General features: G+C 34.6%; 3 protein-coding genes across 5 annotated transcripts; all 3 read right to left on the bottom strand.

Moving 5' to 3' along the window:
• Positions 1 to 637: 637 nt before the first annotated feature.
• On the bottom strand, positions 638 to 4,556 carry LOC104107585 (EIN3-binding F-box protein 1-like). Its single transcript, XM_009616431.4, has 2 exons — positions 4,287 to 4,556; positions 638 to 3,339 (listed from the first exon to the last, which is right to left on the bottom strand). The coding sequence occupies exons 1-2, from the start codon at positions 4,309 to 4,311 to the stop codon at positions 1,355 to 1,357; spliced, it is 2,010 nt and encodes a 669-aa protein (XP_009614726.1). The 5' UTR covers positions 4,312 to 4,556; the 3' UTR covers positions 638 to 1,354.
• An 11,079-nt stretch (positions 4,557 to 15,635) lies between these two features.
• Positions 15,636 to 21,143, bottom strand: LOC104107586 (uncharacterized). Of its 3 annotated transcripts, none has more exons than XM_070182595.1 (6): positions 20,923 to 21,143; positions 20,657 to 20,801; positions 17,149 to 17,405; positions 16,114 to 16,201; positions 15,903 to 15,969; positions 15,636 to 15,820 (listed from the first exon to the last, which is right to left on the bottom strand). In XM_070182595.1, the coding sequence occupies exons 2-6, from the start codon at positions 20,710 to 20,712 to the stop codon at positions 15,767 to 15,769; spliced, it is 522 nt and encodes a 173-aa protein (XP_070038696.1). In that variant the 5' UTR covers positions 20,713 to 20,801; positions 20,923 to 21,143; the 3' UTR covers positions 15,636 to 15,766. The 3 variants fall into 3 exon arrangements, with proteins under 3 accessions (XP_070038696.1, XP_070038694.1, XP_070038695.1); XM_070182593.1 differs by having other exon boundaries at positions 20,657 to 20,813; positions 20,923 to 21,142; XM_070182594.1 differs by lacking the exons at positions 20,657 to 20,801; positions 20,923 to 21,143 and adding an exon at positions 19,673 to 20,187 and having other exon boundaries at positions 17,149 to 17,410.
• A 1,201-nt stretch (positions 21,144 to 22,344) lies between these two features.
• LOC104107587 (phospholipase D alpha 1-like) lies at positions 22,345 to 26,764 on the bottom strand. The gene is made up of 5 exons (XM_009616435.4): positions 26,684 to 26,764; positions 26,501 to 26,597; positions 25,182 to 25,253; positions 23,203 to 25,069; positions 22,345 to 23,112 (listed from the first exon to the last, which is right to left on the bottom strand). The coding sequence occupies exons 2-5, from the start codon at positions 26,588 to 26,590 to the stop codon at positions 22,679 to 22,681; spliced, it is 2,463 nt and encodes an 820-aa protein (XP_009614730.1). The 5' UTR covers positions 26,591 to 26,597; positions 26,684 to 26,764; the 3' UTR covers positions 22,345 to 22,678.
• Between the last annotated feature and the right edge of the window lie 440 nt (positions 26,765 to 27,204).

The following is a 27,204-nucleotide window of genomic DNA, read 5'->3' as shown; positions in this document are numbered from 1 at the left end:
GTAGAGCCAAAAAAACCAATTTCTTTTGCCAAATGACGGTGGTTAACTGCGTACGGGTACATCGACCCAACCTAGAGCGGCATTTCATTGTTTCGTTGTGGCACACCGCCACATCTTCTATTTATCTTTTCCATACCTTGTGAAAATATAGATGTCGTATATATTATCTTCTCCAAATCCTACTTGTGAAAATACTGAATATATTATACCCAGTTGTCGTATATTACTTCTCGCTAAACTTAGATGGAAAAAAATATCGATCTCTTCTTACTAAACTTGGATGGAAAAAAATATCGATCTCTGCTTAGATTTGAATATGGTCTATCACATCATAGTGCTCTTAGATGCTAGAGCCAAGAAACCAATTCTTGTTACACAAGGACGTCTCTTTTCTTTTTTCTTTTTACTTTCCATTTTTCTCCATTTTGACAAATAACACGAGACATATTTTCCTCAATCCTAAAGTCCCCGGTGAAGGAAAGGACACAAGTATATAAGAGATATTCAACTGAGCCAAAGCAAATCGAGGCAAGTTCAATTGTATCATCTCAATGTGCTTTTTCATTGGATTCAAGGCCAAAGAAACTTAGTTAAACAGAAGCAAGAAGCCAATTTCTAGAGATCAAAAACAGCGATATACAACCTAACTTTTTTTTCTTTTTTTTTATTTAATAAAAGGCATAAATACAAACTACTCCATAAGTAACAACAGAGGTTGCATGGGAAGTTCATTACAAGAGGGGCCTGCAAAACTAGGACTTGGCTAAAATTAAAAAAACAACCCCAGAGGGTTGTCATGGCAGAAAAGAAACTGCTGCCATGGCCAAAGCACGCGAGAGCGAGGCACTAAACCTAGAACTGCCCAAACAACCAGAACAACAAGAGACAATCTCAACCCAACCATCACGTGCTGAACTCGAAGGTTCAACAACGTATAAGACTCGGTAAAACTACAAGTGCACACACACAAAAGACTAAGACAATATGGATAAGCTTCACCCTTGCAAGATTTGATGATCAATGCAAGATAGAAGCTAAAAACTAGTGGCAACAAGAAGTAGGACCAGACTTGAATCTCTTAATCCAAAAACTCAGCATCTGTAATCTCAGAGAAGTATGGCTGGAAGAACCGGAAAAATTCCGGAAACAGCTTCAGAGTGGGAGCTGCAAAAAAGAGAACCAACCATATCTCTGGAAAAAGTGAGCTGAGGTACTGGACCATTAGAAGACCCAAGTTAAAGGACCAAAAAAACTTCATGCTAACGCTACCAACGGAAACTTTACTGGACTAGTTAAACTTCTTAGCTACAGCATCTTCAATGGCAACAAACTTGTAAGCTGCACGGATCTCTGCTTAAGCAAGGATATCACACCTCCAGAGTTGTTCTAAGAGCAGATCAACAGCACTGCTACTGATTCCATTGCAGTGCTGAATGTTCAAGCCCATAAGTGTCTGACCCAACTTCTGCAGGAACGGTAAGCTTTTATCCGACAGCATAGAGCAACCGGACAGTGAGAGGATCTGCAAATTGAGCTGCACAGCACCAGCCAATGATGCTATGCCTGAATCAGTGATTCCGCACTTTGAAAGATCAAGTTCACTGAGCAACCAGCAGTTGTTGGAAATTGCTACCAAGGTTGCATCAGTAACGTATCTACAACCATCAACATTCAGAAACTCGAGACTTCCCCCATGCAACTCAGTTATGGCTGAAACTGATTTGTCTGTAACATTAACACATCCACTCAGATTCATCTTGACCAAACCAGCTTCACAGCTTTGCATAAGAGGGAAGAGACCCTCATCAGTTATTCCAACAAGGCCACTCAGCTCCAGATAAGTCAGTTTGGGGCACAGCCTACCCACTACAGCCAGGGTAGCATTACCAACTCCAGGACAGTTGCGAATAGACAAAGATTGCAGCGAGTTGCAAGGAAGCACCGAAGGAAATCGACAGGCCAACTCCTTAACACCAAAGCAGTTCACCAGGGAAAGAGCCTTCAACTTCTTACCACAGCTCAAAAGTACACCAAAAAGTCCAGCCTGGGTGATCCTGTGGCATTCTTCTAATTGGAGGTTCTCAAGAGAGGCTGAACCTTTGGCAAAAGCAACCAATCCATTATCTGACAGGAAAGCACATTTTCGGAGGCAAAACAGCTTCAGGTTTGGACAACCTTTACCAATAGCTTCAAGCCCCACATCAGTAACTCCATTGCAAGCAGTTATTGCAAGGAACCTCAGCTTCTGCAAACCTTGGCCGTTGCCCATGACCCAGAAGCCTCTTTCATTTATGCTTTGAAGACCAATAAGAGCTATGTCAGTCACTGCAATGCCATAATGTCCAATAACAGCAAGGGAGACGTCACTGATGTTCAATGCGTGAAGTTTCACCTTGGTCAAAACATGACCAGCTGATGAAAAGAGACTTGCAATTCCTTGATCCCCGATGAGTGGGCAGTTTTTGAGAGAGACAAACTTCAACTTGGGGCAAAAACGACCGACAGCTTGAAGACTTTCATTCCCAATGTTTGCACAAGATTCTATCGTTAGAGACGTCAGATTAGGACAACTCTTTGCAATAGCCACCAAAGACGTATCAGTAATTGCAGGGCATTGACAAAGATCAAGCTTCTCTAACAGATGACACCCCTGAGCAATCTCGGATAAACCCTCATCACTAACAGAAGATACATTCCACAGAGAAAGAGCCCTGAGAGAAGGGCAACCTCGAGCAATAGCCTTGAGGCCAGTATCAGTCACACCACGGCTTGGGTTGCTTCCTCGAATAGAAAGCTTCCCTAACCCTCCATGGGTTGCAGTTCCAACAGCAATAGCAGCAAGTCTGACATCTGTTGCTTTCTTTCCATCAAGGCACCTCGAAAGATGACCCTCTCCTTCAATATCTTGAGTTTCAACATCAGCAACTTCTACACCATTAGGTTCCACAACCTCACCCTTCTTAATACAGTCCACGGGCTTAATAGGGGCGCTTCGGATAGATCTTTCCTCAGTCTCTGAAGATGGACTGGGCTTTGAGACAACTGTTTCATCCCCGCGGATGCTGCTTAAAAGCATAAGCCAGCGCTTGGAAACACAAGCACAGGCACTCCTCTCTTTGCCATCAGAAACACGTCTAAATACCTCAAACAGGCATTCATCAGGTAGGACATCGATGGAAGGCAACTTCTTCTGCTTTTCGGTGAAAATGATAGGGGCAGTGATGCGAGACCTCTTGCAAGGAGGAAAATAGACATCCACATGATGCCCAAGGGAGAGAAATAGGCTGGATTCCTTGGGACTTGGGTATAGAGCCCTACCAGGGCAAAAAGCCTCGTCTCCTGAATTATAGAAGATGGTAAAGAACATCAGCCAAAGATCAGAATAGAGATTAAACAGAACTTGAGAAAGGCGAAACCCACTTCACACACACAGTCTGTTCAGATTCAGATCAAGAACATATATCACAGAAACACATGATACTTCCCTATGCTATATTACTCAGTTTTTTCAGAGTTATGTAAGGATAAATCCATACAGTATCAGTTTCCTAATCACTTGACTTTTCTCTTAAAGCCAAATCAATAATGATTAATTTGCGAACTTGAATACTTATAGCACATAAATTTTATACAAAATATAAACACAAAATTGTCGTTCCTACTATACTCCATATAGACTTTTGCATGAGTAAGAAAAAGGAGATTAAAATATATCTCTAATAGCTACACCAAGTGGTAATCACACTTATGCTAAACATAGAAAAATCTCAACAGCACAACTAATTCACATATAGAGACACAGGGTTCATAAGCTTTATTTATGCCCAACTTTTGTTTACTGACAGATCTGCTTATCCCAAATAATATAGAACGACATAACGAGCTATCTTCTATGATGGGTTTTGCTTAAGGATTCAAAAGTAAAAACAGATCTAAAGGAAAATGAAAAAGAAATCAAGAAATGATGTAAACCTTTTCATTGCCTACTTTAACAATCACAGAAAACATGATAAACTAAGGGATTATAAACAAGCAGCAAAATTGAATAACTTAGAATTAATATCAACTGGTTTCATATAGGGAAAAATCTTAAATAATCAAGACATGAACTTTAAGGAAAGAACGAACCTAAATATAGAAACCCCACTAGTTTCAAAGGAAGTTACACAAATTAACATCAAGACATGATCTTTAAGCAAAAACCAAGGTCTTTATAAAAAAAACAATACTAATTAACATAAAGATTGAATTTTCAAGAAAAACCCAGAAAAGAATCAAGAACATACCACTAAAATTGAAGACTTTAGACATGAGTACTGCTGAAAAACACAAGGGAGGTAGAATCTGCACAGTCCAAGCCCAAAAAACCCTCTTTTGAGAGCAAAAATTGACAGATCAACAAATAGAAACACGATCAATAGAGCTTGAACAACTGATTGCATCAGAAAATTGGCTAACAAGAAGTCATATGGAAACCCTATTGAATAGGGCAAAAATAGAGAGAGTGAATAGAAAGGTGGGTGGATGAGGTACAAAAGTATGAGTCTGAATTGAACTTTGTGTGTGTGGTGTTGTTTATGTATATCTATCTTTTCTTGTGTAAGGTGGGGCTAAAGTTTTCATTTTTATTTTTTTTGTATTATTAGGAAAGAGAAAAGAAAAGGTATCCCATTCAGATGCATTGAACCAAATCTACAATATGATCTTGACATGCTATGTTCAATGTTCCTTGAATTTTAATTTTGAAAAAAATATTCATTTTGTTTAACCCAAAGCTAAGGAATACCTCAAATCAATAAAATTTGGTAACCATCAAATACTTTTGTAGGGTTAGTTAACTATGAGATTAGGTTAGTTGCCTGGTTAGTTTGTTAAGAAAAGGAAGGCATACCCCAACTGGTATTTTTCCTCATATTGTCAAGTTGATATATATTTCTAGAAGGAAAATACTATCTTTGAATTAAATTTAGAGATAGAAACATATAAAAAGGACGAAAATCTTTTTTTTTTTTAAATGTGGAAAGTTAACCTTCAATGTAAGAGTGAAGAAGTGAACTTCATATTAAATTACCCATCATACCTGATTTTAACATAAACTGCTTGTTATTATTAAGGCTGAGTCTTAACATAACTCACTTACTATGGAATTAGATCAGGATTATTTGTAAAGGATAAATTAATTAGATCATCAAGATTGAGTCGCATAGTTGTGACCGAACACGAACTTACTTCATTGAAATAATTATTATGTAAAGATATAATTTTTACAACCTTTTCAACAGTCATAATTGGAAGACAAAATAATTGTGTTAGGGTAAAAATTATTTCTTTTGTTATATCAATTATCGTTTAGCACAGGCAAAATACATAATTTACCCATCAAACTTGCACCGAAATCTCTGTTATATATATTTTTTTTCACGGGTAATTTTTTACACAGCCAACCTTTTAAAATTGTGTCGAAAACACATCTTTTTGATTACGTGTCACTCGCGTATTTTTCACATATAAGAGGCGAGCGGACAATTTAAATTCTATGTCTAAAGGCTCATTTTGACGGCACTTGTCTAGCCTTTTCATATTTTCATTTTTCTAAATCTTTTTCTTCATTTTTTAGAATAAAAAATCCACCATTCTTTTCCTATCTTTTTTCATTACTGCACCATCGTCTTCTTCTACCACCATATATTTTTGCCAAGATTTAAAGGAGGATAAAAAGAAATCAGAGTTTTATATTCAACATAGGAATCGATGAATGATGGTGTCACGGTTGAGCTACCTAGGTGGCCAAATGATGAAGGGAAAATTCGTGAAGTTCTTCATATGTGTTTCGTGATAATTTGTGGGTTTTAATTGGGTATGTGGAGTTTCTTCCATTTCAGTCATTGATGGATTGGGAATTTTGGGTTCTTGGTTCTTTTTTGTTCTTACTGTTGCTGGTGTAAGCAATTTTGGTACCTAAACTATATAATCGGTTGGTCAATTTGAAAGAGGGAAGATACAAATACAAGGAATTTTAGGGAAAATATTTAATTGGTAGTGTTGATAGAAATTCAATGTTTAAAATTAAAAATAAAGGTTCATGGTTGTTTGGACAAAATTACTCACTTTGGGTGGTCGGGGAGGGGGGCAGCCATGGTGGTACAACTTGGGGAAGATAAAGAAGATGGATATAATTGTAAATTCAAATTAAGTCAATAACACGTGTCACGTTATTATTGGTGCGTGAATACACTTGATGAGAAAAAAGTGATCAAGTACCGAAGAGGTGTGTTTTTGACACACTTTTAAAAGGTTGAGTGTGTAAAAAAATTACCTATGAAAAAAAATATGTAACAGAGATTTTGGTGCAAGTTTAATGATAAAATATGTATTTTGCGTTTAGCATTTAATATGTTACGTCCATGATTGAGGAGATGATAAAGTCAGGTAAAGGATTGACATACTTCTAGGCTTATAGGTTGTTGGACAAAGGCTCATGTGACAATTACACATTGAACGAATCTTACATTGGAAAAATAAGGAAGGCTAAAGTATTGAGATAAATGGTACACACACTTTTAGACTTAATATGGCATAACGCAAGGAACAATCCATGAGATATGCTCCCGGCAAAATAGATAATATGTGCCTTGAGCTTTAGGATGTAACGAGTAGGGATACTATACTATAGTTAACTCGCTTAAGACGATGTTGGGTCGATAAACCTTAACGAAAACGCTATAATTCCCGAGGAAGTGTGTGCGCGCGCTCAAGACAAAGTATTAGTAAAGGTTAGTAGATTTTCGAAAAAGGGACGCATATAACATTTTAGGTGATTCTTATTTGGGGAAAAAAGCAAGCCCTAAGCTATGAATGACAAAGAAGTCAACATGGTACATATACTTTTAATCTTTAACCCAAATACTAAATTTGTAATGTGTAAATAGACGATGAATGTCGCCATTTTTGGTTGTGAAATGATAAAAGCTTGTTATAGTGTAGGATTGGTTAAAATTTAGATTTAAAGTAAATTTTACTTTATTCCCCTAATCTTTTAGTGAAGAAATATAATATTCATTTTATCTTTTGGATGGGAAAAGAAACCTTATTGTTTACTCGTAAAATAGTACAATTGAATTTATACGTGATTTATAGACAAGCGAATGGACTAGATCTCAAAATAATAAATAAATTAAATAAAAATACAAGACTTAGCGTTGAAATCGAGATAAGACAGTGAATAGCCTGATTCCGGGAGCGGAGCTTTCGAAGGTAGTACTAGCAATATTAACAAACAAGGAATGGAATATTATTGAACTTTTGAAATAGTATCTGTTTGTCAGAAAATTCCTCCTGCTACAATGGTTGTTGAAATCACTATTTATAGTTGCACCTTAAGAACAAGGTCCTAGGATCAAACCTCTCTTAAATGACAATAATGGGGACCATTAAAGAATGTGTAATGGCTAGCTATGAATGCCATAATTCTTTCTAACAGACTGTGTATTTAATATTGCAAAATATTCTTCATTGAATGCTACCGGATGACTCGTTTGCCTTCATTAGCAATATTCCCTTCGGAGGCTCTCATGTGCTAACCGAAACTGCTACCCCCGGTCTTGGTTCCCAAATGTCTCACTTTTCGTTTATCTCTAGTTCCACGTGTCGCTCTATTATGCGAGTATTTAACGTGAACCGATTTTACCCTATACATTTATACTATCCAAAGTTGATTAATTTTATTACGACCATTCATAGTTTTACTGTTAGCAAATTGTCTCATTTTTGCCTTTGCCGTTACGACCTCACCGAAACTCATTTACAAGAGAATAAGTTATGTAAAAGGGACACTTATCTATACGAGCATGAAAATTTATAAATATGATCTTCAAAGGGGTAAAGGTTTTCTTGATAGTTTGTACATTATTTTTAGTATTTGATATTGAGACATTGTTGTTGTACATTTTTCCCAAAGAAAAAAAAAATTCTATCGCACGAATATTTAAGACCATGCACGTTGGGATGCTTATTTGATCCAGCGTTATAGGTTTAATACACACACCAATAAGCCTCATTCAGTGTATAAATATCAAATAGTCAATAACCAAATATCAAGTTATAGTATAAGAATTTTAATTAATGCTTAACAAAGTCAAGTTGTTATACTTAAGTCTGTTATTCTCATCCATTCAACTCCAAATGCTTTTCAAGGAAAAAGCCAAGTGAATAAAAATATCTAGATAGTGGGAAGCCTTTAATAAAGCAAATTCATTTGTTTTCGATTGAAATTGGGTTTAACGACTATATCATAGATTCATTATTGATATATTCATTTTTAATTTCTTTATTATAAGCAATACTCAATTATTCAATGTGATTTTCTTGTGTACTTCTGAATCACTGGTTGTTTTTCATATACAATTTAAGACCGAGCAATGGAAGTTTCGCTAAAAAAATTTCTTTTTTTTTTATTTACGAAAAATTGAGATCACAATGACAAAACAAACACACAAAAATACTAATTACTTCAAATTTTTATGGCATTGAGGGAAAAAAAGAAGAAAATTTTAACAATCTAATCCACTAGTGATATCATCTAATTTAGGTCTAAGCCCCATAAATTTGTACAATTAAAATTTAGAGACTTCATTCCTTATATATTCAACATCTTTCACATGTTTTATTGATGATATGGGATTTAACTAGGATATTATAATAATATTGCTTGAAATTTACTTGTGATGTTTGAACACATCAATATATAGCTAGGGATCATCCTGATTTTGTGATTTTAAAAGTGATAAGAAAGAAAGAAAATAATTAATATTTTGTTTTAATTTTGCTTGGTATTTTACTATCCAGTGGTCGGAGTTTAAGTGCCATAAAATAAATCTAGAATATATGCTTCGGTCAAACTTTTATGCTCTATCTTTATAACCTATATCTATTTATGAAAAATATGGTTAACTTTCACACAATTTATGTGAAAAGAAAAATGAAAGGCAAAACAATACATATAATAGTGGTAATTAATTGGTAATACAGACCTCAACAAGGGAAATATCTTTTGTTCATAATTCGAGTTTATATGTACCAATTCATCTGAACCATAGCTGTTTTGTATTTTATAATGTTTGGTGGCCTAGAGTACTGTAGTTATACTCAAGTATTCAACTGTATTTAGTACGTCAATCAAAAGAATAAAGATGATGATTTTTCACGTTATCATCAACATGCTTTTGATGTAGTTTATTATCAACTTGATATTATTATTTTTAAACAAGATTTCACCCTCATCCACCACACCCTCCTCCTCCAAAGCCCCAAAAGAAAAAACCTTCCAACCCTAAAAGAAAGTTTATTTTTTAGGGCAAAGATCACGGCCGAAACTATTTACATAACTACAAAAATATTTATAATTTCTACACTTTTTGTATATAACATACATAAATGTATATATATACAAAAAAATACTCCCTTTGGTCCACAATAAGTGACAATTTTACCTGTTTATTTTGGTCCTAAATAAGTATCCATTTACATAATCAAGAATGAATTAATTTTATTTTTTCAAAATTTGCCCTTATTTACATATTCCAATGTGTCAAGATAACAATTAATTAAAGTTAATTTAGTAAAAATACATCTTTTTTTCTCTAGAAATTTATATTTCCTTAATGAGTGTGCCAAAGATAAAATGATCTTTATTATGGACCGAAAGAATTATCTTTTTCGATTATCATTTTGAAGGCGACTATACAATTATCATTTTTCTTAATATATGGGCTCCCTCAACATGCTTTAATTATGGACCGTCCAACTCAATTGAATTGGTGATTCACGTGTTGTGTTTGTTGATATATTTATTGAATTGAAGAAACAAAATAAGTAAATATGGAAGATTTCTTATTTTTGCCTCGTTTGGGATCCCATCCAGATGCATTCATTACGACTTACGAGAACCAAGTCCCTAAGATATTGCCTGGAAATTCTCTACTCTCTGAAGTTTCCATGTAATTCCAACTCATCAAGTTCTCAACTTGCATCCTTTATTATTTAGTTAAGATAAGTGCATGCTTTTAATTCTTCAATTTTTTTTTTATTTTAGTCCTTATAATATTTGTCTAAGCTCATTTAACCATCAATTAATTGAAATGTGCATATCTGCATGTAAATCTTCACGGATTGACTTAATTGTTAACGATTACATCATTTAAATACGCATTCGTTATGTTAAGTTTATATTATTACTTCATTTTTGAAGTTAATATAATTCATTAACAATAAAGATAGTATTAATATAACTTACTAGGGAAATTTGAACTTAAAGTAGCGTCTCTTGTGGTTATCACAAGCTATTAAAAATTCTTGTGACATACAAGTCTTCCTTTTATAGGGACTTGAGGATGAAATATTTTTGTTCCCTTTTTGGTTTCTTATGAAAGAGTTTTTCATTCTCTTAAGTAGGACTCAAACCTTGCGACGATTAAATGTGAAGAAATATCACTTAATTGTCCCCAAATGGGTATAACATGTAGGACCCAAGTACCACTTAACACATATTTCCAAACACGCTTACTTATTTAGTCAAAAAAGGCAATTGTGTATGAAATGAAATATATATATGAGGACTGCTTTAGTAATAGTAGTAGCTTTAAAGATGTACGTATTAGTCAATTATGTGTGTTTGGCACATAAAATACATTGACATACACGTCTTCCTTTTATAAATCATTATATTCTCTGTGTCACTGTTTATGTCTTTATGCACCTAATTATCTTCTTTTATTCAATCATCTAATGCTGGAAATATCCCACTACCTGTTCTACATAATTGACCCTTATATATGCCTTATGGAGGCTGTTCTAGCATTACCTATATCTGAACATATTAATGATCTACAAACCTTCAATAAATCTTCTTTTCCTCTTTTTATCCCAGCAAGTTCCAAAAATTAAGAGAAAATATTTCGCTTTTGCTCAAGACACATTTGGATAATTCAAGATAAAAGTCTACAAATAAACGTGCCCTTAGTTCGTTTAGTCATAGAGTTTTTCTCTTCCAAGAATTATGACAAAATATTTTACTTTGAGTTGAAGCTTTACGTATTGACTTTGAAAAAATACTTATCTATTGTAAATAATATTTTATTTATGGTGAATATATGTCTTTTAGAGAGATTTTAGAATTTGTTACTTTGTGACTATCACGTTTCTCCTACAAATAGAGAGGTTCTATTCCATTGTAATTGATCCCAAATCAATAAGAATTCTCTCTCTACTTTTCTCTGCAATACTCTTCTTCTTTTATTGTTTTATAACACGTTATCAGCGTAAAACTCCAACCAATTGAGTAGTGGACGGTAGTTTTAATTTATAGATATACTATTAGTTAGTTGTCTAATATTTGAGAAATTAAAGCACGCATGGAGAAAAGATATAGGAATTTACGTGAGGCTCTTGCTTGAATGCATTGATATTCTTATACTAGGCATCTACTTTGGTCATTAAGCTTTGGGATACGTGCATGGTACTCTACTTGTACATAATATTGAGAATAATAATTGTCAATTGTTCTATGATCTTCTTTCAAGAATAAATTCCGGATTTAAGCTTATTATTTTGCTTTATTTTTCTCAATTAAATTCTTGAAATTCTATAATTTGATTTTAAATACAAGCAAAGATAATAAATTTTGATTATAACTCTAATAGAGTTTGTAAGAAATTATACGCTCCCTAAGTAATAAAATTTTATGTCTTGCCTTGATCAAATTCATATATGATTGTGAGCACAAGAAGTGAAAACATGTCTCATTGAATTTGCTTCATTCTCGTTCCCTTAAGAGATGTGATAGCAGTATGTGATAAATCTGAAAGAAAACAAAATTATTACCATGATGTATCAATGGATGTGGACGTGGCAGTTGACAAAATTAAAATCGCCATCACTATGGTAACGAGAACAATAATGATTCTCAAAATAATCTTTCACTCTGTAAAAATAATATTTGTCATCGATTTGACATGCGATTTTGTAAAGCGCATATAGATGATTATTGTCCATTCATGATGTGAATGTGACAACATGTAATTTATGAATACATATTCATTCTTGGAAGAATATGAACGTGCTAGTAGTAGTGAATATACCATACTCACATCTAGAAGGAGGTTTAAGATAAAAAAGGAAAATAATTTCATTATTATGGCATGAATGGTCATTGATCACGTACCTATTGTGATTATGCCAAAATATAATGGCAATTTGATTATTACAAGGCAAAAAGTAATGGAAGCAACATATACTGCCTATAATGATTTTGACCACGACCATAATGGTATAACTTTCTCATTTAAAGAGATACTCACCATATGTATATTGATGAATATGTGATAGTACAAAATTAATTTAGAGCTCTGGAAGAACCAATTATACTATTTGGAGAAATAAAATTGATTATCAATAAGGTATTGTGTTCGTAGTAAGTCTTAAAAAAAATTATTGAGTTTCTAAAGTATTCGCGAAAGCATTTGGTTATATCGAGACTATAAATAAATGAAAGATTTAATATCTTCTATTACTACAACTTGTAGCGGGATAATATGTATGTGAAAAGCTACCCACTTTATTCTCCAATTTGTCCTACACAAATAAAAGAATGCCACAATAAAGTAGAAGTTTATTGATATAAAAACTCATATCATAATAAATTTGGAGTTTATTGATAATTACACACGTCATGGTATAAACCTGAAGTTTATCAATATGATAATTTATCCAGTTGGCATAATTAGTTTAACCATGTTAATTTAAGTATGATGTGCCAAAAAAAAGAGAATTCACATAGTAAATATTAAAGAACTAGAAAGTTCTTTACGAATTCTCCTATGTTGCTTGTTCTCATTAATTAATAGAACAACTAAAATTAGAATTGAATCCCGTGAATGCTGAAATTATCAAACGTGAATATAAACCCATTTCTTGTCATGTATACCACATAAGATATATCTATGATATGTTTACATGTGCGGTTATTATTAACCCACAACCTGGTATTTGCGAGGTAACTTGCTCAATAATTTAATTTAGAACATAATTTTCAGATTTTCTATTCAAGAGAGTTCATCTTGATAAGTTGGTTTACATCACAGTTGGTTTAGCAAAAATAATTTATTGAGTACCTCCACTTAATAGCTAAATTATTGCTTATGAGAATAAAGTTATCTATATCAGTTTGATATACGTTGTATACGAAAGTATATTACATTCTCCCCTCACAAGTGGTTTAGGATCATGAACTAAATAATTTCATCTTATTAATTTGCGATGTATATTTTGATTAACACCACCATAACGCACAAAGGTGGGTTTCCAAAGTTGAGGAAGCAAGTTAGTTTTTCTAACATGAGGGGGAGACAAGATAAACAATTGAGAAAAAATTACGTGGAATGAATAATCATTTGTACATCTAGATCCTCGAATAAGATAATATGAACTTGAAATTCATAAAAAGATAATTCATCTACCATATATTTCAAAGCATGCCATATGCATTTGCTAACCCAAAGAAAGTAACTATATTTTCACTGCACATGCTCCGATTAGAATAAGTCCTAAAAGGATAAAGTAACTGGTATGCTTAAAGCATATAGACAAATCGATTTCAAATAAGATTCTTGATAAAGAAGATGAGCAAATGATCAAAACACTCATTATAAGGAAGTGCTCTAGAAGAGTACATGACATAACATTTCATAAAAACCCAGGAGAGGTTCAGGTACCTGAAATGAATGAAGAGATCTCTATGTTATGTCTTTACGAAAATATATTGGAATAAATATAAAATATTCATCGACGACATGTATGATAGCGCTAAGTATAGATGATGATCTTAAGTCTGTCGAATAGAGACACAAAAATATTGGCCAAATGAAAGAGACACAATTCGAATAGAATTGGTTTCATATGAAAGGCATATAGTTTTGGACATGTAGTTCAAACACTCAAAAGTATAAAGTCAATGGTGTGTACAATTACTTTCATGTATCTTATATGCGTGGCATGGCATGAAAACTTGATGTAAATCTAAAGTCTATTTATATGGCTTATTTGACTATACTTATATTATAATCCATGAATGATTTAAAATACTTATAGCATATACAATTCTTGGAGAATTTCTTGATCCTGAATTAGCACATCTAAAGTGCAAATATATATATATATATATATATATATATATATATATATATATATATATATATATATATATATATATATATATATATATATATATATATATATATATATATATCTCGCTATAACTATAAACATGATAATATGGTAGCAAGAGTTTTTAGCCCTATGTGAAGATATTAAAATGACGAAGACATTGAAATGACGATTCCAACAAGATCATATGAAGACAATACATCTCTATGAAGAATGATGATTTCAAGGTGCAACATATTCTTCCAAGTTAATATGGCTGATTTGTTTATCAAATTTTTACCAACGATCTTTTGAAGATACACAAAATTGAAGTGCGAAGGCTCAAAGATATGAATTGATTGTCTCATCAGGAGGAGTTAATACGCGTTGTACTCTTTTTTCCTTACAAGGTTTTGTCCCATTAGGTTTTTCTTGAAAGATTTTTAACGAGGCAAACCAAAAGGTGTATTGTTAGATATGTGTACTCTTTTTCTCTCACTAGAATATTTTTTTCCACTGAATTTTATTTTAGTTAAGGTTTTAATGAACCACATTATTTGTTGAATAGACGTTCGGTGGGGGGGGGGGGGGGAGGTATTATAATAGTATTTTATTTATGGTGAATGCCTATTTTTTAGAGAGATTTTAGAGTTTGTTACTTTGCGACTAACTCACTTTTCCTCTATAAATAGAGGGGTTATATTCCATTGTAATTGATCTCAAATCAATAAAAATTTTCTATCTCTATTTTTCTCTGCAATATTTTTCTTTTTTTTTTTTATTGTTTTATAACATTATCATGTTAATTAAGGTAAATTTTTATACTAAATATTCTCTGTCGGTGCAAAAACAATTTATATGCTATATCAGTATATTCACTTTTACTAAAGACACATTTAGATGAGTCAAAATAAAACAGATAAAAGTATTTGACCCTTCACAGTTTGCTCTTCACTACAATTATCGTGATAAGACTGTGATAAGCATATTTTTATTGGAAAAATCAAATAATTTTTTTTCTTAACAATTAATTTGTATATATTCTGATAGTATATTATATTTAGTTTCGACATTTTCTAATAAAGATTTAAAATATTGAGTGTCCTGAATTTGCATTGGCCATCATATTCGGGATTTCTTCATTCTTTATGGAAAGGATGTAATATTTCCTTAGGATCACCTACAAACACCTTTTTACAAGTTGTAAGAGTCAAAATGATTGACATCATGACTAAGAACACAGGAAGATATGTTGTCTTCCAAAATCCTCACCAAAATAAAAAATAATAATAATAAGTAACCAATACTACTGCAGAAATTTATCTAGAAAGGCAGCTCATTTGAATGCTTGAATATTACGTTTCTTGAAAATAAATTCGTTTATTAGCAAATTAAAGAAGGGTCCTCTCCTCCATTTGAAAAGCTTTCAGGTATTTCAATTTTCCTCTGTAAACATACAAATCTTGTGATTAAACATAACTGTTTTAATATTTTCTGCCCTGCTTTCTGTAAACTTTACAAACAGAAATGCAATGGTTGGGTAAGAGTTAAGACCAGTTATGTGTGCAGCTCAATCATATAGCCCCTCCTGTTCCCAGACATCAACAAGAAAGTCTACCATTTCCTGAAAATATTAATGAAGAAAATCAGTAGCTAGCCTTGAAAAAACTACGTACCAAAACCATGCTAGGCTCAACAAGACTCACTGATAGAGGAATTGACTGAGGGAAAGGCTTGTTGGTCCCTAGCAAAGTCTCGTAACTCGCATCGAAGCTGCAAGCAATGATGGTAGAAAAATACACTCATCACATATATATTTACAGTTGCATGGAAAGTAGATACTTTGAAACATCAGCAGGGAGCTACTAATTGAAAGATCAATTGTCTGAGGATTGTTTTGAAGGGAAAGATGCTCACCTTAATTTAGGTTCTCCAGCTGCAGTACGCTTCTGAGGTGTTCTACTTCCAATCCATTCTTGCCTAGTTTTACTCCAAAGAATTAGACCTGCTCCAGCAAATGTTCAATTCAGCATATTAAAAACACGTGGAGAGAAGTACAAAACTAAGCTAAGATGAAAAAGGAGAGCACTTGTGCTTCCACAGCTAGGTCATGCCTTCCTCCAATTAGTGCACCCAGATCAATGGGATCTCTGCATGGGCAATAAGCCAAATCTAAAAGAATGAACAGTATATAGAGCTGGTTTTGTCCGCACCAAGTGTTAATGAACCATTACACAACTTTGAATCAATTGATATATTTTCAGAGAGACTAATTTTTTTTCAATAACAGTGGTGCAAGGGCCAGGTTTTATGCTCCTTGACTATTCCACGAGTACCTTCAATCTCGCATAGACACATGTAGCCGCAAACTCTACGCACCAAGGTTTAGACAGATGGAAAGTAATCACCTAACGGTGTTTGTCTCCGCTGGAATATGACCCCTGATCTCTCATGGTTTTTCATCCAATATATTGATCAATAAGCCACACATATTTCATCCATAATTTTTTTCTCTTTTATTCCTTTTTAACATTGACAAGAGTGGGTTGCTCTAGTGGTGAGCACCCTCCACTTCCAACCAAGAGGTTGTGAGTTCGAGTCAACCCAAGAGCAAGGTGGGGAGTTCTTGGAGGGAGGGAGCCGAGGGTCTATCGGAAACAGCTTCTCTACCCCAGGGTAGGGGTAAGGTCTGCGTACACACAACCCTCCCCAGACCCCACTAGTGGGATTATACTGGGTTGTTGTTGTTGTATTCTTTTTTAACATAGCCCTTAGGACACTACAGCTACGAATCTTATTTAGGTTTCATGTCTTTTACCACAATTAACCTGGTTCTTCCCATCTGTGGAAATACTTATTTGGATATCCCGAAGAAAGGTTAGTAGGTTACTACTAGGTAAAATATAGCCATGATACGCAATGAAAGCAAAAAGGACCGAAATATGCACTTGCCATGATTTACAAATTCAGAGTTGTTATTTGTGGTGCTGGAGCTACTATGGGGATCAAGGCCCTGATTTGAAGTACTAATTGACGAGATGCTTCTCTGTGACGGAAATGCGCTATTCTCCATCTCACAAGCACTACTGCTCCAGAAGTCGTCCCTTGAACTACGTTTCCTCAAGTGTTTACCCTGAACTTTCTGTCCTTTGGATGGCCTATCCACTGAAATAACATGTGGAGGCTTTATACAGCACCCAAGACAACTTCTGCTCTGTTACAATCAGGTTTACAACCATAAAAGATGATTAGTTTAACCAGAAAGGAAAAAAAAAACCTGTACGCTGTCAACAAGATATAAGGGAACAAATGGACAGAAACCTCATGATATTATATTGTCAAGTTTGAGATCCATTTCATAACAACCAGTGCTCACCCCCTTCATCCAGGGGTATGTGAGATCTGTTACAACAATGGCCCCCATATGGCTATACCATTGTGCAAGTGACGCGACAAGTCCCATGTAATAACTGATAACAATCAAAACAATGATCAACCTATACTTTTTATAAATATATTGCAAGCCTACTATTAATTGGTTTAAGCAACTTTGAGACAGTTGAACTGCAGTTTACCATGTACAAATCATTGGTTGACATAATCACTTCAGTCGTGAATACCACAAACACATCAAAAATCAAGTAAGTCTTACTTCACAAACAACTAGTGAAAATTCGCAAATTCAGGTACTTAGAAAAGCAATTAAGGAAGTCAACATACAACCCAAAAGCGTTACTAAACTTTACTTCTTTTTTTTTCTTTCTCAAAGTGACTAGTTATTAAGTCTCACATAAACTTATAAAAACAGTTGGATTTCCTCCTGACATACTGGCATCAAAGCAAAACAAAACATCCAAGCAAGGCTCAAAAAGTTATGCCCCATGTTATTCGCCGGTCTAACGGCATATTTAATGTGATGACAATGTTGTGTAAGTGAAAGAGTTGTACTATAAGGGAGTGCTACATAAATGATACTTGCTATTTAGCTACCTCATCTATTTGGTTGGGTTAAGAAGGGAAGTGTGAGAGGATAAAAGTAAACCAGATGCACTATAAGTTAAGAGTATCTCCCTTCTTTGATAATAGCAGGAAAAAGTTCCAGCCTTTTCAAGCCCATTAAAATTAGTCAAAAAGGAATGAACTTCTTTTATGTCTTTTATGGTCATAGTAGAGGTAGCAAATCACCAGTACTCCACCCAAGAAGAGTAAACTTTTGGTTTCTCCATCCTTTACCCTTCTTCTCCCCTTCTTGGAATTAAAGAGCCAATGATGACATTATTCCTCTTAGCATTGTTGAATGGGAGACCAGAGACCCCAATAAAGTGGTTTTCCTACATTGCCCGGAAGACATCTTTGATAAATAAGAGCTGAAAACGGGCCTCAAGAGGAACTTGGAGATCTTATCGGCCATTTATGTTACAATAATCTGACGTCCACTCAACTCAGCTAGCTTCCCAGGGTCTAGGGTGTACTGTACCCTACCATGTCGTTTAGACATATACAAAATATGACTACATTTCCACGTTAGGAATACACCAAACATACAACAAAATGTCATAACAAAGCATACCGGAACGCACTGGGCCGACTGAAGCAACATGATATAGAGGATATACATAGCTATTAGTTTGGGATTGAGATGGTTGTGCTTGTTCTATTCTCACCAACCTTCCAAGTTTCACTTGGCAATACAATACAAAAACATCTAATTTGACACAAGTTCATATTTTATACAAATCTTTCATGTCCTTCACATAAATCATTACATCAATTTTATTTCCCATTCACCGATGCTTTGATAATGACTAAGTTACTAAGTATTTCTGATTGCATTGTTCAGGAATGGATCAGGTCATCTGCTGTGGTTCCACTTCCAATACTACCAAGATAGACTTTAAACCCATTCTAACTAACAGGAATTTCTTCATTGAAAGATTAAGATTTAAGAGGTCTGCTAGAGGAACTAACCCCCTTCTCCAATACCCAAAGTAGAAAATAAAGCAATAATATGCTGCCAGAAGTGCTCATATCGTCATTATTTGAATCAAAACTTACAACAATAGGAAATAATCGACCTAAAGTTATCTTCAAAACTCCAACAGGAAAGGGTTCAAAAATTTAAATTTAGTCCACTGAATGCAATGCAAAAGATAAGTTTTTGTCATGAAATAGTGTAGCTCGGATTACTACTTAAGCAAATTCCTAGACTCGTATTTGACTCATCTTGTTGTATAGCAGTATAGCCCACAAACGGAACTTTCTTTGAGAACAAATTGTTCAAGATGATCAGTGAGCTTACGCAATTCTTTTTCAGCCTTTGGGTGCTTAACTAATCTTAGTTATCATTACAGTGAAGAAGATAACTAGAAGCTTATAGCACAAAGGAAAATGGCATCAAAACTTTCCAGAAATGGAAAGGGAATCCTCAATCTACTGTACACCAAATTTGAGACATAGTTCAGAAATAAACTCTTACATTAAAAAGTGTACTCCATATCTCCTTCAACTTTTCCATCATCGTACTAATGACGGCTCGAAGATATTCTCCAAAAACCCCCAAAACAGAACACAAAGGCATACTTCTAAAACATGACTCAATTTCGATCTTTAAACAACATATATTATACATGGCTAGAAGCAAAGCATTTGATACAGTAGCTAGCAAAACAATTACGTATAGAATATAACATTCTAGCAACAAACTCCCTCAACATAACAAGCAAAAGCATGGGAAAAAAAAACAAAAAGAAACAGAAAAAGAAGCACCAGCTCATCTTCCTTTCTATTCACTATTATTGCTTGCTTAGCCTGTAAGCAAGTACCTCAGATTCCAAACCACCAAATAAAAGCCAATCATTGTCCACTAAACCAAGAAAAGCATTCTAAAAAGTATTACTCCTATTATCAAACTTTGTAACTTTTCATTCCTTGTGTTATTAATTTTGTGTGTATCACTCCCTCCGTCCGTCCCAATTTATGTGACACTAATTCCTTTTTATTCTGTTCCAAAAAGAAAGATACATTTCTATATTTGGAAATAGTTTTAGCTTTAAATTTTTTATTTTACCCTTAATGAGACGATTTATAGCCAAAGAAATATATATGGGATGTTTTAGACCACTGATTTCAAAAGTTTTTCTTTAAATTCTGCACTCAGTCAAATACCATCACATAAATTGGGACGGAGAGAGTACATAAAAAGGTAATCCCAGTGCTTATACCTCAACTAATCTACCAGGCAACCAGCTACAGGTCACAAGCACAAATGGGGACCGGGATCTCCACGTTTTTATCTTAACCTCAACCACTCAACCAACCCTTGAGGGGAGTGTATATGAGTGTGTGTGTGTGTGTGTGTGTGTGTGTGTGAAATACAAAACCACCAACCCCAAAAGGGGAAAATAAAAAGCGGACAGCGGAATGTTTTATATGAAAAGAAAATTAAAATCAAATGACTGACCCCATGCAAGCGAAGAAACGTGAAATCCAGGAGGCTACTGATCTACAAAGTTGCATTTACACTGTGAAATAAACAAATGGGTATTCGTCAAAGCATCGATTTCAACTTCTGGACCTCCAATACTGACACAAAATTCATCTCTTACCTGCAGTTTTAACTAAAAAAGATTCAAACTTTCCATTTTTTTCTATCACTTTACATAGGAAAAAAAAAAGAAGAGATTTGGGTGTAAAAATGTATAAATTTTTTGTGGTTGAGTTACTTACAATTTCTTAGCCTTTTTCTCCTTCTTTGCTATTATGGAATTAAGCAGTAAACAAAAAGAAGAAGAAAAAAAAGAAAATTTCCTGGGAGTTGTGTTTTGTTCTTATTAATATTTTGGTTTTATCAATATGTTCTGTGGATTTGTATAAGAAAGTCAAGAATGGAGATGGGAAAATGGTGAAGAAAATAAGGGGGGGCTGTGCAGCCTTGCTGGACTGGTGCTAATGGAGGTGGGTAAATGTATGGGTTGTGGGCCCTTTTGAGTATTCTTGTTGAATGCAAAGACAAATTTGCCCTCTAGAAATGTGGAGTGAGAAATTTCTCCAAGTTGGCACTTTTGAAATTTGGTACCTTTTGATTGTGCTATTCTTTTATCTACTTTTATCCAATTAAAATGCACCATTTATTTTACCATTTCTTTATGCTTGGCCACTAGGAAAATGAAGGAAATAGTGACCACTAGGAAAAGAGGATAAATAGTAGAGAAAGTGAGAGGAAATAATTTAGTTTTCTTACCTTGATTTTGGTGGAAAACGAGAAAGGAAAGCAAAATTGTTTGATTCTTCTTGATTATGAAGTCCTGGATTCAAGAGAAAGATAATTTTCTCTATCACAAACTACCATAAATATCACTTGTTGATTGGTAAATGGAACTCCTCAACTGTCCTTTATTAATAGTAGGAATATCTAGTTGATGATAACTTTAACATCTTCTGATCGGAGATAATGAAACAAAATAAATTAGAATTTAGAATCCTTGAAAGTTTTCCCTTTTTAATTTCGTTTTTTCTTGTATAACTCGACAATAATGTATTATTGCATTACCTCATTCATGCACTCAATAATCCTTTTAATGGAACTCACTTACATACTAGAGTAATGGTAAGATGTTAAATAAGAAAAATAGCCGCATTTAGAAATTAAAGTAATAAGGCCTTTGTCCACTGAGATTCTTTTTACCAGGACAATAATTTCAAGCAAAAGAAAAAGGAACAAATTGTATGAAGCCATTTCCCCATTGACCAAATGCTGTTCTGAATGAGGCAAGAAGTTTCAAACTCATAAATAGCCAATAACAGATCATAATACTACAATTTATCATTCCATATTCATAGTATTATATTTGGTTCATGAATTCGGTATAAGCTCATTGTAAGACAATAATCTATCACATCTATCCTCCTAAATTCTGGTCCCCACTAGCTTTGAACCAAACATGTGATTCTTTTTTGTTTCTTTATTTAATAATCCGGTCTCGCAAACTTACTGGCCCGACTAATGTGATTCATAAGGCCCACAAAAGGAGAAAAGTTTTTCCATTCCGAGGACTCGACCAAACATGTGATTCTATTCTTCTGAAGGGTAGCCTAGAAACAAGAGGACCTGAATGCAATAAGGGAACCAAACTAGTAAAGGCATATATGTTTGCTAAAATATGCTGCTAACATCATCCAACTATAAACCACTTCATAACCTGAGTATTAATAAGAAGGGGAGCTTTGGAGCAACGAAAAAGTTATTTCGGTGTTATAGGTCACAGGTTCAAGCCGTGGAATCAACCACTAACACTTGCGTTAGGGTAGGCTGCCTACATCACACCCCTTGAGGTGCGGGATGCTTTGTGCGCCAAGCTGCCCTTATTAACCCGAGTATAAATGAATTTTGGTAAATGGTTATAACTCAAAAAATAATTCCAAAGTGTCACATTTACAGCTATTACATGTTCTTGGTTTGTACCATTCTAGAAGTGTACATACATCATGTAGTGAGGATAGGTGGGAGTAATTGAGATTTGGTGCCAAGAACAGAAGCTTTTGTGTCTGGGAAGAACTTAAATCCAGGAATTGCTGTAATCTGTCCAGTGTTTGAAATATTTACAGGATAGCGAAGAAGGTGCCCTGGAAGATCAAAATCAAATGTATCACTGGAATATATCCTCCAACTCTCATCAGCCATTCCATTTACTTTCCTAACACATTCTAGACTCGTTGGATCGACAAACGAGTCATCTGCATAGTTGAGATGCTCACACCATAATGCCATTCGAAAACCATATATTTTTCCTCTAGGTAGTTGATTAGCTGCAAGATGATATGGTTGGTAGCCGCCTATAGCAATCTCAGAATCTCTTGCACCATCCATTGACCGTTGATTTATGTTCGCGGAGCCAATTATGATGTATTCATCATCAACTTCAAGAAAGAAGGGAAAGGAACAAGCATTAGTTTGATCAAATTCTACTAGATCATAAAGCTGAAAATGGCAGTAAATTATTGACTTACCAATCATCATTTTTGAATGAACATAGATCATAAAGCGCCTAAACTCTTGAGCTCTTGCATAATCAGTATCAGGATCTGGTTTCTCTGAAGGTTTATATTCTCCAGGCTTTTCGACTTCACGGTTGCCAAGGCAGAAAAATGTCAAGTAATCTCTAGGATCAGCATTAATAATTCCCTTAGCCTTAAGGGCATTACATATGTCTGTGTACATCATTTCCATTGTCCTTCTTTGCCAATCTAAAATTGCCTGAACTGAATCACTCTCAGGTATACCTTCTGGCCACATTGGAATAACAACGTAAACTGTAAATCTCTCTCCCGCTTGAATCTTGCTCACAATCTTAAGTGATAGCTCCTTTGGGATAAGATGCAAAGCTCCGATGTCCTCGAGCTTGATATCTTCTGATGGTTTCCAACCATAGCAGCTTCCAACAAAGTATTGGTTTTCAATGTAAATGAAATTTTTAGCTCGACGAATGGCACTAATATATGCATCATGAATGCTTTGATCAATGACATTATTCTTGCCAGTAACAAGGCCTACCTCAGCAGCTTCTTCTGGTTTTCCAGGGAAGTCAACAACAGCACCACCATCAATGGATCGAAATATCTGAACGTTCCACGTTTCTCTATCCTTTGATGCTGTAACTTCTGTTGGACGAATAATAAATTTATCAAGCTCAATCATAGAATAGATAAATCTGTTTCCAATCTGTTTTCGCCACCTTTGCTCAAAATTGTACAAGGCATCCCAGGCAACAGGTCCTTCTAGCCGGCAATGAATATCATGCCAGGGCTCTCTAGGACCACCTTTCACAATTGAAGAGCCTGGAAAATTGGGCTGATGGAAATCTTGTTTGTGTACTGTATCCAATGTCCTGAATAAGGAGTGTTCGCGAGTGTCATATCTCCCATCGCAAAGATCAATACCACCAAGAAAACTAATTATCATTCTTTTCTGTGACAGCCCTCCTGGAATTTCGCTGTCTACGACAATAGTCTTTTGATGGTGAGTAAACATTGTACCAACCTGAAACCCCTGAGTTATAGTCTTTCCACTATCAGGGTTGCGCGGACACAAACAACAGTGTACATCTGTGTTCTTAAAATACTCTGCAGTTTCTTGATCATGGGTTGACATTAGTCCATCTCTTTTTAGTACCTCAACTGAAGTTCTATCATCCCAAATTAACAAGAGAACATTAACACCCTCACTTGCCTTCTTTTTAAGGAGCTCGCCAAGAGTAAGGTCTCCGCCTATCTTTGGCCTCTTTGGGTTTCTTATCAAGGTGATTTTAGTATATACAGACCAACCAGCAATATAAATTAAGTGCTTTGCATTGTTGATTGCATCAAAAATGTCTTCCCAACATCTCTGAGGTTCCAAAAGTCCTTGAGACTTGAGATAATTTGTGATATCATCATCTGAGATGTCTGCATCAGGGTAAAGTGTAACTTGACAACCTTGTCTCTCTTTAAAGAAGGTATAAGGGACTCCTCCAAATGCCGCGGAACTAATTCCTCTAGACCAATTACTGTCTTGTTTAACGTTAAAGAACTGCAACCTTACATGGATTTTTGAACGACCACTTATTGGATAGCCGTCCTCATCTAATATTGGTACCCATCTATCGACAACATATCTATTCAAGACTTCCTCAACAGGAAGATAAGCTCTTCCAATTAGTGTTGCACTTATAGGATTCTCATCTTTTATTGTAAAGATGATGTTTGAAATCTCATGTGCACAGTAAATACGAAATGTTTCATACCACCGCGGGTTGGAAGGGTCATTTCCAAATATTCTGGTCCGCCCAACTCTTGCCTTATCCAAATCTATGGTTGCATAGAATTTTGTACCAGAAATCTGCAATATTATCAATACAGGTTTTGAAAAGCTTAAAGCAAGTAATGGACAGAATTGAAGGTCACAAATCAATACAAGTGCAAACAAAATGCTGGTTGCATAGACGTAGTACCTCTGGCGCACAAAAGAACAATTTCTTGACATTGTTTAGAAATCTTCTTGATACTTTCTGGGGAGATGCAGTCTACGATAACAATATGAAGATCAGAAAGACGTTAGAGGCTATAAAGCGGATCAAAGATCAAGTATCAGAAATCAGCAACTTACATGTAAATAGTATATTGAATATTGAGCATTCATTTGAATTAAGCTCCGGCCAAACTAATGAGTTCATGCAGTCTCAGCCTTAATTAGCACTCACTAGGCTTCACAGTTCATTGGTTTTAGGTATTACTAGTAATTTCTATTAGTGCTAGGCAGTTGCTGATATACCATTTAAGCCACAGCTAGAGAGCTATAAGAATTATTAGTTCGACTAGCATATATATTAGTATCAATTAATAACCCCTAGCTAAGTGATCATTGCTTCTGCTCCATGGGCAACTATAGTATGGAATAAATTCTAGGCATATAGCCCTTCTATATATACAAAACGTTATTCACTGCAAATATATATGAGATAATCCACAAATCCCAATATGGCTCCCGTGAGTGTGGCATTCCTATTTGCTATATTGAAAGCCCTACCCTCACCTAAGAGTGCAACTGTAATTAAGCCCTTCTTTAGGTCCTGTAATTGGGAGGCGTACATCCCAAACTAAGATATGGATTCCATCAACATTTAAAATCCTTTGTATCCCATTGTTGGCTATTTTCAAAGAAAATATATGATTGATTGGGGGCACTAATTTGGAAGGGAAAAAAAAACAAAAAGTTTAAGACGAATTAGAACACTGCAAAGTGAAAGAAAAAAAAAATACAAGAAATTTTAAAAAGGGCTCGATGGGACAAGTAAACGGGGCATGCCAAGGCGAGTTAAGATTTAGGCAGGTTAAGGTTAGTCTTTCCCTTCGCTACCTGCCCCATTTATCATCCTGTAATATTTGCGAGTTTACTTCTTCATACTTTGAACCTCCTTCGTAAAACTGGAAGCGACAATAACATATTGAATGAGTTCATTGACAATGAACCATCATTTCCTAGTTTTACTACAAATATGCCGCTTAATCATGTGAACAATATATGCACACAAATTAACTTGTCAAATTTTTCTTCTTTTTTTAGTTTTCTTTCCCTCTTTTTTTGCATTGCATATTATCTGATCCTATAGAGTCAAGTGAATTTAGAATGATTGTGATGTTATTATATGGATACGCAGAACAAAACTGCAATGATATTATAGAGCAGAAAATGCATACACAGAACTTATAATCATAAAGCTGTTCCTGATATAAACGAAGACAAGAATAAGTTAGATTGTGAAAAGATTACCGGGCCACAACAATCACCACAGCCACCCCTTATCTTATCAACTTCATATATGGTAGCATGAAGAGTCCCATGCAGCAAACGTGGTCCCATTTTTAACCTAAAAAAAGCATGTGAAATGAGATAAAAAACAAAACTAAGCAGAAGCCTGCAAACTTAAGAAAGTTTAGGATAAAGACAAGGAACCTCAAAAAGGTTGTTTTTGTCGTGAAGGGGGATGAGAATGTTGTCTGAAGAAAGCTAACACAGTTAAAGACTATATAAAGAAGAAAAAGTTTTTACTAGTATAATTCTTGGAATCATTTAACACAGCTGAAGCAACCTATAGGAATCACCTATTGTGAAGAAAGAATTATCTTTTGCTTTGAATGTTTTAAGTAACCATTATGGGGTTATTGTTGAAACTTGCAGAACATAGTATAGCATCAATGTTCATGTTTGTAAAAACTTTGCATTTTCTTGGTTATCTTTCTCATGCATTGCGTGTACATGGAAATTTTCTTGAGGGAAGTTGCTAACGAAACTTGAAAGGAAATAAAAGGAGGTTTAAATGCTAACGCAAACCCAAAAAGCTAATGAAATGGCTGTCTTGTTAACTTCATGGGATGAATGGGCTTAAACTTTCATTACAAGTCTGACCCGCGGCCCAAAGAGAAAGTGCACTAGGACAAAAATAGGGGAACTTTCATAAATGACTATTGTTTAGA

This window comes from Nicotiana tomentosiformis, chromosome 8, assembly GCF_000390325.3.
Source record: "Nicotiana tomentosiformis chromosome 8, ASM39032v3, whole genome shotgun sequence".
In the NCBI taxonomy this organism is placed as follows: domain Eukaryota; kingdom Viridiplantae; phylum Streptophyta; class Magnoliopsida; order Solanales; family Solanaceae; genus Nicotiana; species Nicotiana tomentosiformis.
The sequence above is the reverse complement of the archived record's forward strand: the minus strand, read 5'-3'. Positions and strand labels throughout refer to the sequence as shown.

Excerpts from the sequence above, each read along its gene's own strand:
- LOC104107586 (XM_070182594.1), bottom strand. The coding sequence starts at position 19,825 with ATGTATAATATATGTTGTTTAAAGATCGAAATTGAGTCATGTTTTAGA. Across the intron at positions 17,411-19,672 it reads TATGGAGTACACTTTTTAAT|AGCAGAAGTTGTCTTGGGTG; the intron begins GTAAGAGTTTAT and ends TGATTGTAACAG. Across the intron at positions 16,202-17,148 it reads CTCTGAATTTGTAAATCATG|GTCTAATTCTTTGGAGTAAA; the intron begins GCAAGTGCATAT and ends TTGCTGGAGCAG.
- LOC104107585 (XM_009616431.4), bottom strand. The coding sequence starts at position 4,311 with ATGTCTAAAGTCTTCAATTTTAGTG. Across the intron at positions 3,340-4,286 it reads TAAAGTCTTCAATTTTAGTG|GAGACGAGGCTTTTTGCCCT; the intron begins GTATGTTCTTGA and ends TCTATAATTCAG.
- LOC104107587 (XM_009616435.4), bottom strand. The coding sequence starts at position 26,590 with ATGGGACCACGTTTGCTGCATGGGACTCTTCATGCTACCATATATGAA. Across the intron at positions 25,070-25,181 it reads TGTTCTTTTGTGCGCCAGAG|ATTTCTGGTACAAAATTCTA; the intron begins GTACTACGTCTA and ends ATAATATTGCAG. Across the intron at positions 23,113-23,202 it reads TCATTCAAAAATGATGATTG|TTGATGATGAATACATCATA; the intron begins GTAAGTCAATAA and ends TCTTTCTTGAAG.